Genomic DNA, 13599 nt, shown 5'->3' with positions numbered 1-13599 from the left:
TGTAAACTTTTATTCTTTCCATAATGTAAAAAAAATAATAACAACAAAGAATAGCTAGCATACCACAATCACCAAAACTTTTCACTAAAACGGAATGTGAACGAACCTCAAACAAACGTAAAGTCTTGATTTCACCTTTACCGGTCTTAGCAAAGCAATAGATTTAATGTAAATTTAAAAAACAACCAATAAAAAAAAAAAAAAAACGGACGAATAAGTAATACGTCCTTCCAACAGCACGGCAATTTTTATTTTATTTTTTTTAGAGCAGGGAGGTTAACGATATCAATACGTGTGAAGGATTTATCTATTAATGATTGATAATGATTAATGGTAAATATAAAAATAAAATGATAAACAATAAGAACTTTACACGGAGAGTCATTGCAGCGTGCTAAAATCGTAGTAACGCGAGTGACAAAATTTGGAAATGCTCGAAACTGTTTTCCGTTGACGTGTCCATCCAAGTTGTGTCTCTTTTTATATTTACAGTGTTTCCATGTAGACCTTTGGAAAGGGTCTCTGCTGGGGCAGTGGCTCAGCTTTTTATTGAGTATTTCCGCATTCTTAAAGTATGAATTAATTAATGATTAAAAAAATTCTCAGTTAACAGTGTATCATGACCCAGAAAGGATGCCTCCCCAAATTTCAAAGAGGGTGTAGGTCCCCCAACCCATCTCTGATTATGCCACTTTACTCAGTTTTATTAAATATGGCATAAATATGAAACTACGCATAATAAGTCAACACACTAAAATAATCTTAGACATAAATGAAAGAATCATCAAATATAAGAAAATAGTAATAAAACACGTTAAAATCACCGGAATATTTTTTTCAGGTATTCACTTACCGTCCTCAGCGATAAGCTTTTAAAGACTAAAGAGGAGAAAGAAAAGGGAAAAATAGAAGAATTACAAAATACTTAATTAATTACAAAATAAATAATCAATTAATTAATAATTAATTACGAAGAACAAATCAGAAGATGACTGCGCGGTGATTAAAAGTCAATCTCCTGGGATAGCTTTATTTTCTTTTTAAATTATAAGCTTTTCCTTATATAGTTCCCTCAACCAATAGAATAATTGAAATTGTATTTTAGATCACTTGTTGTCTTTAAATGCAGCCCAGTTAGTGTTATCCTTAAGGCGAATGCTGTTGGCTCAAGAAATACAAATAAAACAGTTGATAAATACACTGGATGGATTCAAATTCACTAACGTGGGCTAAACACTGACTACTTTTGTGCTATATGAAAACAAAGTTTAACTATCGTTAACACGATCTATTTCAAGATATTAATCAAGGGAAAATAAGACACAAAAGCCTCAGACAGATTCGGCATTTTTTCTAATTCAGTGACATTTTCACCACAGATCATAAAACAATGGTGAACCATTGGAAAATGGATCAATTACGTTTTCAATGTCCTGAGGTGAGTGATAAGCCGCATTAATTAAACAACAAAGTCTGATTTACTCGAAATTGGGCTTGAATTACTCGAACTTATTTACTTGAAATTTACTCGAACTTATTGTAAGTTCAAAATCCCCTCCAGGACTTTTCCCAGGTAAATTCATGTGTATGCACCAGTCTTTAGTATTCAATTTCCACATATATCCCATGTTCTGGTTATAGGACTCAAAAGAGTTTGGTACTTTATAAGCCTTCAGAAATACCTTACACAATTGTATACATAATCAGTTAATTAGTTGCAGAAAAGTGGCAAAACTAATATCTGTGGTATTAAGCAGCCCTTGGTTACATTATATTTCTAAATGAGAAAAGAACATTTGAAAATATATTATCGTTCATTTTAAATACGCTGCTTTCATTTTTTCCTATTTCTATTGTTTCCATTTTTGTATATTGTTTTCCACTTAAAAAAATAGTTTTTAATAAAAATAAAGTAAGAATGAGGAAACAATTTTGGTTGATTTTTAGTTGATCGAATCCATCGTTTTCGAAGATTTTGAGTGTCGTAAAATAGATCAAAGACGTCAGTCCCCACCTGATTTTTTGATAGAAATAATTATCCCAGTCTAATTACCTGTTTTATAAATAAAACTGGTAATTGCCTTTGTCTCAATAGTTATTTGTTAGAAATAATTCTTTGTCAGATTCTTTGTTAGAAATCATTATCCCAGTCTAATTACCAGTTTTATTAATAAAACTGGTAATGGCCTTTGTCTCAATAGTTATTTGTTAGAAATAATTCTTTGTCAGATTCTTTGTTAGAAATAACTATCCCAGACTAATTACCAGTTTTATTAATAAAACTGGCAATTGCCTTTGTCCCAATAGTTATTTGTTAAAAATAATTCTTTGTCAGATTCTTTGTTAGAAACAATTATCCCAGTCTAATTACCAGTTTTATTAATAAAACTGGTAATGGCCTTTGTCCCAATAGTTATTGACTGAAACAAGTTTTTTCATTGTTCTATTTTTACACTTCTATGTACTTGTATGAATACTTGATTGAATTTTTTTTTATTAAATACTGATGTTGTAATACTGAAAAATTATCTAATAATATTGAAATATGGATGAATAAATATACATTGACAAGTAAAAGGTTCTTTCAGAAACAGGCCTTTATTCATTTCTGACTGACTTCAACGGCTTGTCTACAAGATCACGACACTCGTGGTTATCTCATATTTGATGTTGAGAAATGATGGTTTAGTTAAATTAATTCATCTGAAATTCAACATTATGCATGATTTTTTTTTATTGATCCTATTAAAGACAATCGTAAAATGATAATTACAATAAAAGCCTTATGCATCATTTAAAAATCCAGCACTAACGAATTTACAAAATACACCACTCCAATATATAATAAAACGCCAAATAATAAAACGCCAATTACTTCTTTTTTTTTGTTTCATGAAGAAACAAAAAAATCTCAAGATCTAGGGGGGGGGGGTCTGTTTTTATTAAAAAAAAATCCAAATAAATGTTTTAGAATCCAGAGTGGAGCACTTGCCAACACTCACCTCCACCCCCCCCCATCAATTGGCACCCCCGTCTATAATATGTATCAAGTGTTGTGAATCAGTGAAATTAAGCTTTATAATGTGTGGTCTCCGAAATTATCTAAGCTTTATAAATATAGATAAATGAAGAGTATGAGAATTAGCTCCGGTAAGAGGGCATTAGAAATGGAAAAACAAGAAAAATTATTCGTAACTATAAGAAAATACGGAAATGCCGAATGGAATAGTGATATTTCAGGGAAAGAATAACTTTGGCGCATATACTTAGTTGAGTGTTTTCCGTGCAACTAAAAGTAATGATTGCAATAAATCTGGAAAATTAGTGGGCTGGTGTAGTGGGTATGTCCTTTGCGTGTACAAGGAGCGTTAAGCAGAAACGGTCAGGGTTAAATTTTCCAATTTTCTAACGGAGTAGTTTTGTGAAAGCGAGTTAAAGAAAAATTTGAAGAAAACGAAGAACTTGTAGAAAAAGAGTTTTGAAGAATCTGGAATTTACTTTAGGGTAGCATAACTTTGCTATTTGATAATTAGTCAAAAGAGATTTTCTGTTCCAGACTAGCGTATTATGAATTTTTAATGCTAAAAGTGACTTTTCATTTTTGGATTTTCAAGTTTAGTCGCAGCCAGATTTTTTTTGAAAAAAGAAAAATCTGACTTCACTTAATTGATCCAAAAGGTATCAAATAAAACTAAATCAATAAAACAGACTGAATACACATGTTACTTGGACGTTTTTCTTCCAATACTACTGAAAATTTACCCTAATATAATGACAAACAGAATACACTATAAAGTAAATATTATTACAAATTATGACGTATTACTAAAGTGTTGGCGTTACCGGATTCTTTCTTGTACCCCAAGCTCTCGTAATATGGCACCATGGTGTCCGAGCAATCCAGGGAAATTTTGTAACAGCCATTATAAACAGAAAGAGCTTTTACAGTCTCAACCAATCTGAAATAAAATTAAGATAATTGATAAACTTTACCACGCGAAGTGACATAGGTGAAAAGGGTCGTATCTATGATTTCTGTTGGGGGGGGGGGTACAAAAAATCATCCCACGGACATGTACTACATATATTTTAAATAGTTTACATTTATTTTTGTTACTTCTGTGCGAGTTGAACAAAAATTTCGCGGGGAAGGAACAAGCCGTTTGCCCCCCCCCCCCCTGGAGACGGACATATGGGTGAATATTCCTTGGGTCCAGTGGCAATCCAGATTTTGGAATAAAAGTTAAGATTAAGGTAATAAGTGATAGCGGTAACAAGGACAGAGATTGGATGACAATAGCGATAGCGATAACACCGAATAGCAGTGCTCCAAATTTTACAGCAATAACGGTTCCAAATAAAAGGAGAAGAATGTACCCTCACTAGCTTTTAAGCATAAAGGTAGAATGTTGTAGCTTGATCGAGCAGGAATAATACAGGGAATTTTATTAATAAGCCACTCCTACTCCTCGCCAAATTTTTAGCAGGAAGATGGAAATGATGAGCCTTGTTTGAAGCGAAATAATAAAATAATTTTTGGTACAAAGCAGGCCTTTGAATCGTCCAACAACCCCTTTCCCTAGATTTAAGCAGAAAGGTAGCAAGATATGTCACTTATTTCGCCAAAACGGGAAAAATTAATGATGGTTTGTAGGATCTTGATCCCCTTCTAAGACTTCAGCACAAAAGGGCTGAGATCTACTTGAAACTATTGGGACAAGTAACTTCAGCCAAGGAAACCAAAGGGTAGTATTTTCAGAGGCATAACTCACTTCCAAGTCCAATAATCTTTTGCACTGAAGTGTCCGAATTCACTTGAAATTTGGTATACAGGTACGTATGACTTACCCAATTTAAACGCGTAACTTTAGACCCTTTATCTTTACAGGCCTGGAGCTGGAAAGTATCAAAGTTTCATCGGTCAGAGACTACTCCTCTATTAGGGAGAGTGACTTGTATGCAAGAGTCACAAAGTATGTTCTTCTACAGAGTCAAGAGATTTACACAAAAAGCTAATTATCCTATCTTTTATTCGTTTCCGATACATTTTACGCTAAGAAAATTTGTCCTCATCCAGTAGGTTACGAAAATGTTATAAATAATCATGCCAAGTCATGATGCAGTTCGGCAATTATTAGTTAAGTGATTATGTGACAGTTGGTCCTGAAAAACATAGAATCAAATTGTTTTCACCATCAAATTTCCGTCAAAACAGGCAGTTTGTTTTGAGGCAAAATAACGTAGCCTTAGCTTGTGCATAGATGGGCGCCCATACGGGGGGCGGGGGCAGTAGGGGGCACTATCCCGCTCGTGGCTGAATGATGCTGCCTTATTCTTTATTTTTTTTGTTTTGAGATTTCTATTATATAGCATTAAAAAGTGCCAATTAGACCAGGTAAGCCCCCCCCCCTGGAGTTCAGCCTATGGGCGCTCATGTGTGCATATTCCTTTGTTTGAATAAAACAACAAAGATTGGATTAGGTTTAATGTCTTCGGGCAAAGTATTATAACATTAGCTTGTCTACATGGTGTAGAATCATCAATTGAGACTAATTATCAGTTGGATGTCAAGAAACAGAGAACAAAGCTGGTTTTAAACAGAAACAGCATATTTTCAAATTATCTTTTAAAGATATATCATCATTTTGTTTGAAGATGAATTCTTCTTGGGGGATATTATCCCCCAAGAAGGGGGATATTATCCCCCAATAGCAAATAAACGATGACTGTGAACGAATCACTTACGACTAAACAAGATCAAAATGCTGCTCCCGGAGCACTTTAGCCAGTAAAGCCTGCTAAAGGTTGCTGCAATACTTGTCGTTGCCCATGGAGGTTATATCTATTTATTTTTAATTTAATACATTCAAGCGTAAACGTTTTGTGTTGCAGAAAATACAGTAAGGAGATCTTCGTAGAGATCTCATGAATTTTCACTTAAATTTTGCATTTAAAATCAAATAAAAACTTGTCGCTAGGCACGACAAGGCTTTGTACAAATATATGCTCGTTAAACTTGCACTTGTTTATTTGTTGTACTTTGAAGTACAAAAGTTGTACTTCGTGAACAATTAACCGTGAAAATATTTCATAAAATTAAGGGATACCCAGCACAGAAAAGTATACACTGAAAAGCCAGGAAATTTGTAAATGCATTTATTGAAACGTAATGTAAAAGCAATTAATCAAATATTATTAAATGTGACCGATGGAATATAATTAAAATAATGTAATCAATACAACGTTGTGATTAATGAAGAATTACGAATAAAATTAGTGAAATGCAAATAACGAAATTAATGATACAATTACGTAGTGAATAATTTTAAGGGGGCATAAAAATAAATAAAAATTAAATATTCTGTTTGATCCTTTGATCTCCTCCCCGGCTAACTCCTCCCACTTGACTAGAATACCAAAATAAACTCAATTTTTTGGCAGTCCAATACACAAAGAAAACAAAGCAACGATTGCTAATTTTTGAGTGATAAGTCAATAACTATAAATCACCTCAATAATTTACAACTGTTTATTTTGAATATCCTAACTAACCTTCTTAAATCAACTAATAGCAAGGTGTCATATACTTTAGTTTGGTGGAAATTACTATATCTTTCAGTTTACCTCCACAATTACTTACAACTCGGTGGACACAGAACAAGTCCCAGGCATGTTGAGCCTCTATTTTATTAATGTGACTAACTGAATAAAATAAATTATTACCGAAACATCCTAAAATTTTAATTTTATGAAAACATATATTTATTTCAGCAGTACCAGACACTCACGCAAGAGAGGTAGGGGGGTGGGTGTTTGGGCCAGTGCTTTCTAAAAATATCAGGTATTTAGTTTTTCCTATTATCTTACACATTTTCAAAGTAGTTCACCTACTTTTTGGCAGTAGCGGTTCAGGTGCTGCCAGTTTATAGCAGCAATAATAATAAATAACAGCAATAATAAGAGCTGCCGATAATCATAATCTGGTGGACAAGGTATATCTTAGGAGTGTAAATATATAAAATAAAAGGGAATTAATGTCAGATATCAGAAAAACGGGGGGAGCAGCTGCCCCCTGCCTAGGTCTAGAACCATAACTTCTTTTTGAAATTTTTATTTAATAACCTAGTTACCCTAAAATGTCATCCCCAAAAACAAATTCTTGTGCTCCTGCCTGGCGAGCAGGCAGGCGAGCCTGCCTGGCGAGCATATTTTTGTCCTTTCTTTCTTTCTTTATAATAAAGTGTATTGCACGTCGATTTTTAATCCAAACAATTAAAAAATAAAAAGAATCCACCAAACACTTCGGTACTAATGGAAGGTTACCATAACAGCTTTTAACAATGTCAATATATACATGCCTCTCTACTAATCCCTCAAAAACAGGGACTGATTAAAAACTTGCCCTTTCTGCACACTATTCAGTGTTGAGAATCATGTTGCTTTTTGGCTTGTTTAATACGTGCTACAGTCATCATGATCAAGTCTGAAATTTTCATAGTCTGCTGTGACATTATATCTTTTTGAAAAATCTTAATTCTCTGGCAACTTAAAAAGATAAAGTTAATTCTGCTATTATGAGCAGTCTAAATCTTGATTAAAATATGATCAAACTCCTCTGCTCAGAATTGGGCAGAAGAATTTGAATTTCAAAACTTTTTATTGAGACCAAATAACTCTAAAATTGTAGCATTTTGATCTAGCTAAAACGAAAATCTCTGCAGAATTACGTAAAATCCAAGAACTAAGATCTTAGAAGTGACCGACAAATGGTCCAACAAATTCTACGTTAACTTAACCTATCTGAAATTTTCATTGTTTTTCACAAGAGACACGGCCGGATTTAAAACCTTGACGCTTCTAGGCCCAAGCATTTTTGCCGCTCTATTTTTGCGGGATTGTCAGGGAAATCCCCCAAAAGTCGGGGATTGGGGAAGCACTAAACAGAACGCAACTTATGATCCAAAAGTAACGAAAGAGAGAGGTGATACAGAAATCTCAGCTGCCATTCTTGGGAGACATCTGATAGTTTATAGGTGGCTACATAATTCCTGTGTTGTTTTAAAATCAGCGCGGCGGCGGAGAGCACCTGGCACTTTGACGATAAATCACATCAGTCCAGTTTTTGTTAAGAAAAAAAAAAAATCACTAAATGATAATTTATTAAGCCCCAATGGTATTGTGCGCCCTAGGCCCGGGCCTAGTGGACCTATTGTTAAATTTTGGCCTGACTAGAGAGGAAATAAAGTGTTGATACTTTTCGAGATTTTTTTTTTTAGAAAAAAAAATTGTATAAACAATATGCGCAACTGAGTGGCATGACTTCATTTGATAAAGAACAGTTGTTTTGATTTTTCATGGGATGTAGTATGTGTTAAAGTGTGGAACATGTTTCCACGACAGCTGTTTTATGGTCTTTCGAAAATAATTTAAAGAAATGTTTAGTTAAAAGTAGAAAGACTATATATAACCTAAACTAGACGAACGTTTGGATTTAAACTTTTTCTTCGATATTAAGCAATTTTTTGTTCATTCAATTGGGCGAGGTGGTTGTACCTCCGGGGAGGAACGGAAGAGCCCTATTGTTAAGAGTCATTGATTTTATATGCTGGGGAGGTATTTGGTTGTGAAGCGGGTGAAAGTCTGTATTTAGTGAAGACTTTCTTATGTCTATGGGTCTCAATAAGCGTTTTGTCAAAGATTAGTGTAGTTTAAGGTTTTTGTTTTCCTTTTTTTGTAGATAAATCCGACTGAACTTTGAACAACAAGCAGAACTAAAACAGATACACGTTAAACAAGTTAAGACAACTAAAAAGTTGTACTATATACTAAAATATATACTTGAATATACTGAAAATACTATATGTGCTATATTGGTATAAATATACTATGCAGAAATATATACTATAAAATACATTGATAAGATATATACTAAAAAGTATGGAGAATTGATAAAACATGAGGTAGGTAGGTAGGTACAGGTTTATTCATAAATCTGTTAAAAAAAAAGAAGCAAAAATATCAGCTCTTTTTATACATTTTGGTAAAGAGCGGCACGAAAGAATCTTCATGCCTTCGAGTTCGACACATTGGTGGTAACAGTTTAAGTTGGGTCCGTGTCTTCATATTGATAAGGACGTCAGGGGGTAGTATGAATCTATGGTGTTTGTTGTTTAATAGGAATATACCAAAATTCATTATCAATTTATCTCTTCTTTCGGACAACGATGGTAGGTCAATTGTTCAAAGTCCTTCCTTTTAGTTGATGTAGTCCCTGTCAAGAATCACTTTAACTGTGCGTTTTTGTCCATTTTCCAGCATTTCAGATAAGGATAGTGAATTTTGCACTGCAGGACCCCACACTGGACAGGCATATTCTAGGTGCGGGCAGACATAGGTCACGAAGGCAGTTCTTAACTAGTCTCTGGAAAAACCAAAACGTTTCATTGTAATAATGGTTTGAAGGGCGCTATATGCCTTCGATGCCACTGATTCCATATGGGTGTTGGATTTACAGTCCGATGATAACATTGCACCTAGTAATTTGGCACTGTTGGACAGGGGAAACAGAGAGTTTGGGACATCAAAATTGCGTTTTAGAGGGTTAAACCAAATAACTTTTGATTTGGTTGAGTTTATGGTTAGATTAGCTTGCTCAACCTCCTTATTCAACATTTCCATCAGGTCGTGGGGGAAACAAGAAGTAACACTCGAATTTTTAGCTTCATAGTTAAGTAAGTCATCGACAAATTTATATCTTTGGTCATAGTTCCTCAGCACAAAATTTATCACAACCACAAATATCAGCCCGGCTAATCTGGTTCCTTGAGGGGCACCACACGTAATTTTACGAGAGGAGGACAGAGTATGATCCTTAAATAGGGGAAACACACACTGTGTTCTATTAGACAGAAATTCAGCGATTAACTGAACTGTTAGTCTATTCGCCCCCATTAGTTTTAGGTTCATTAGAGGAATAGGGTGGGAGATTAGGTCGAAAGCCTTGCGAAAATCCACCATGGCAAGATCAACGATGGTATCTTTTTGGTCAAGCCATTTTACTAAAGTATCATGCAGGCGCACTAGATAAATTGTGGTATTGCAGCCTCTGAGACCCCCATACTGGTATTTATCAATGTTTGTGGAAATCTCATTGAGTGTTGCTTGAGCAATAAATGCCTCAAACACTTTTGCGAAGGCAGGGGTGAGATATATAGGCCTCAGTTCTTCTGGAGATTTAGGATGTTTAGTTTTGGGTATAATTCTCACACATGCAGTTTTCCAAACAGAAGGGAATACTCCTTCAGTCAAACAAGAATTCAGGATGTGACAAAATTGTCTAGCAAGAAAAATGGCATATTCACGAATTAATTTTACGGGTAGTTCACCGGGGTAGTTGGAAGAGTTGGGTTTGAGTTTGAGCAGTTCTTTGTAGACTGAGCATTCTTCAAGGGTGGGGGTCTGGCTAGGTGGGCACAGGTCAAGAATTCTAGCAAGTTCACTTTTGGATGGGCCAGTGTGGGTACTACAAATTGAGCTGAAAAACATATTAAAATCCTCAGAGAGCTTATTTCCGTCATCTTTATAAATAAAAAGGTCGTCACTTTGAATCTTCCCAACTATCCTTTTTACAAATGTATGGGACTGCATGGGGTTAGTAGAAAAAAGAGGTTGAATCCGGTTTTTGAAAAAGTTGACTTTAGCTTTACGGTTTTCTTGCACTATTCTATTCCTCAGCTTTTTAGCAGCTAGAAAGTCTCTATCAGAAGCTTGTGATCGCTCGCGGATAAGCTGTTTTAATGATGAGTTATCCAGGGCCTGTCGCTTTCATACTTTATACATTTTTTTACAGGGAATCGGTCAAGGTATTCTTTATATAGGAGGTTACTCAATATATCAACTTTCTTGTGAATGTTGTTTTCAGCAAACATTTCATCAAATGGTTCTTCAGTCAGCCATATACTATACGAGCATATACTGGAATCTAATAAAGGACGATAGGTAATTTTTTGGTACTTTGGTTTAGGCATTGCATGCTTGGCTTTCCATAAAATAATCGAATGGTCTGCCTTGCCCAAGGGATTAAGAGTTTTTGGATCAATATTATAACTATCAAAGTTTGTGAAAATTAGATCTAGGGTACTGCCCAAAATATGCGTAGGAGTTTTCACCACTTGTTTTAGGCAAAATGATGAGCTAAGCCGTGATTTACTGGTCTGGTTAAAATCACCAAGAATACAAATGCCAGGGGCAGAATATTTGGACCTGATCCAATCAACAGAATGCTGCAGGTATGAAACGAGTCCGTTGCGACAGCGTGAGCTCTCAGAGTAATACCCTAATCCAAAAATTAGACAAGAGGTCGACCGCGGAAGCTTTACGGGTTTGCAGTAAAGCCATATCACTTCAAAGTCATTGTTTTTTAGTTCAAAATTTGAAAGCACAGACGCAGGAACATCCTTACGCCAAAAAATACCAACACCACCACCTGTTCCATTTATTCCATGATCATGAAGGGTCACAAACTCAGATGAGTTGCCAGTAAGCAAAACACGGTCTTGGCAGACATTCCAAGTTTCAGTTATGAATGCAACACCGATATTATTATCTCGCATGTGACTGTCCAGAATATCAATTTTGTCCTCAAGCGACTGGGCATTGCAAAGTATGATGTTAGGAAACTGTGGAAAATTCTTGGTAGCTAGCTTCAGAGTAGGAGGGGTGGGGTTTGGGTCACTTTGGTTAGGAAAGCAGGATGGGTCAGGTTGTAATGTTATATCTTCTTATAAGTTAATTCTTATGAGAGAGCAGTGTTCCACAAAAGGCGGGGGTTTAGGTCTACGTCTATGTTCAAGGTTATGTTCCTAGAACATAAAAGAACATAAAGGTATACGTCTATGTTCTAGGTTATGTTCTTTTCTAAGAAAAACAATAAACACTACCAAGGATTACCCAGCAAAACCAAAAACTTGATCATAAAAACTTAAATTAAAATATCATTTATTTATATTTATATTTTCTCTAACTTTTGTTTGGCGTTTTTGAGGATTAAAGAACCACTTGATCAAAAGGAGAAAAATATGTAAATATGTAAATAAATAGCCTACTACTATGAAGATTTGGTCCAAACTGGCCTATGTTGTGCATGCTAGCACAGCCCTATATTTTTGTTGATTTGCAAAATAGTTTGAAACGAAAGAATCTACATAATTTTAAGGATTTTTCACTTGGATAGAACAGACTAAGGCCGTTCTTTTAAATATAAGTATAAATAGATAGCAATTAAGCTTCCTTTGAAGTTTGCCAGCTCTGCTCGGTAAGGCAACTGACTAGTGACGCTGGAAGTCCTTAGCTCCCATTAACCCAACGTTAAACCATATAGATACCTCCATTTAAGCTTAGAAAATTGCACTCCCTAGCTTTATACGCCTAAGGTTCAATGAATAAAAAAAACTAGCCAAGCCAACTCTACCTCCCATTTTCGGAGATCCACCAAATGCAAGCTTTAAGTTTTAGCATAACGATTTTTGAACGCGTAAGAAAAATCTATTAGGGATATGTGGGTCTTTAGGACGGCAGGAGTTTTCGAAATCTTTACACGATAGAGAGATTTTTTTCTTAACTATTCTATGTGCAAATGTGTTTATTACGAGTATTATTTGGTTTGAAAGAAGCGTTACTCACATTTTCCCTAGTTGCTTTCCTCGTTGATTACTTGATACAACAACATCTTCAAGTCGAGCACGCTAAAAAAGAAGTTGATGATGTAAGACTGAAATATTAATAGGAGGCATGTTCTACAAGAAAAGGGTGCTCTGTGGGAGTCAAATCTGTGACTTAATTTTTCGATAGAAGCGTTAGGTAGAATTTTGTCAAAGCATATTATTTTATACTGGAATCACTAGTTAAGCGAATTAGAATTTGGATTGAGGTGTGTACCAAGTGTCAACTACTCATAAAAGGTTCCAGAGATTTTAATTTTCCAAATAGACTGCAAGCTCCACTACGTAGAATTTTGGGGAATGGGCCCAAGCAATCTCTTTTAAAGCTCAGTCTAGCCCCCTCTAGGTTATATCAATGATATGACTAGAGGGATTACATAGAAAAAATATCAAATTACCAAAGTCATGTTAAGGTCATCTAGGCTACATGAGAAATTTTAACAAGATACTACACCAATGTGAAAGAGTATGTTTACAACAATATGTCTACCCTTATACTAGAAACAATATTTGAGGCTCTTTTTTGAAGTAAGTACTTCGCATAATTTGGCATCCCTGGAGGTCGATTTTTGAAGTTTTTCAAATATACTGATCGAAATAGCTATCTTGAAAACTTTGTCCGAACTCGCAACTGGCTCAAAGGGGGTCAAATGGTAGTTAGGCACTTCTGATCCGTCTCATCACTTTAAAAAGGAAAGGCTCAGCATTTGTACTCGAGTGAGTTCTCTGAAAACTTACAATAAGCATCCGTTCTATGTGATGAGGCCGGAAGAAAAATGACAACAAAAAATAAGAGAAATAAATCCACAACAAAAGACAAGTACACTCTTTCCTACGTCTACAGTAGCTGGCTGGAATTTTTGTACTATTTTCGATTTAC

At 35.0% G+C, this 13599-nt stretch overlaps 1 protein-coding gene across 3 annotated transcripts in view; it reads right to left on the bottom strand.

The window, feature by feature from the left end:
• Gnpnat (glucosamine 6-phosphate N-acetyltransferase) overlaps positions 1 to 13599 on the bottom strand; it is a 54647-nt gene continuing 41048 nt past the window's right edge. For all 3 annotated transcript variants that reach the window (XM_089090581.1, XM_089090583.1, XM_089090582.1), the window contains exons 4-5: positions 12682 to 12743; positions 1 to 3959 (exon numbers count right to left, since the gene is read on the bottom strand). In XM_089090581.1, coding sequence (XP_088946707.1) covers positions 3806 to 3959; positions 12682 to 12743 — 216 coding nt within the window. In that variant the 3' untranslated portion in view covers positions 1 to 3805. The remainder of the gene's footprint in view (positions 3960 to 12681; positions 12744 to 13599) is intronic.

Source organism: Artemia sp. Qi Xiang Cuo, chromosome 6 (genome assembly GCF_049724085.1).
Source record: "Artemia sp. Qi Xiang Cuo chromosome 6, ASM4972408v1, whole genome shotgun sequence".
Taxonomy (NCBI): Eukaryota; Metazoa; Arthropoda; class Branchiopoda; order Anostraca; family Artemiidae; genus Artemia; species Artemia sp. Qi Xiang Cuo.
This window is presented reverse-complemented; position numbering and strand designations above follow the sequence as displayed.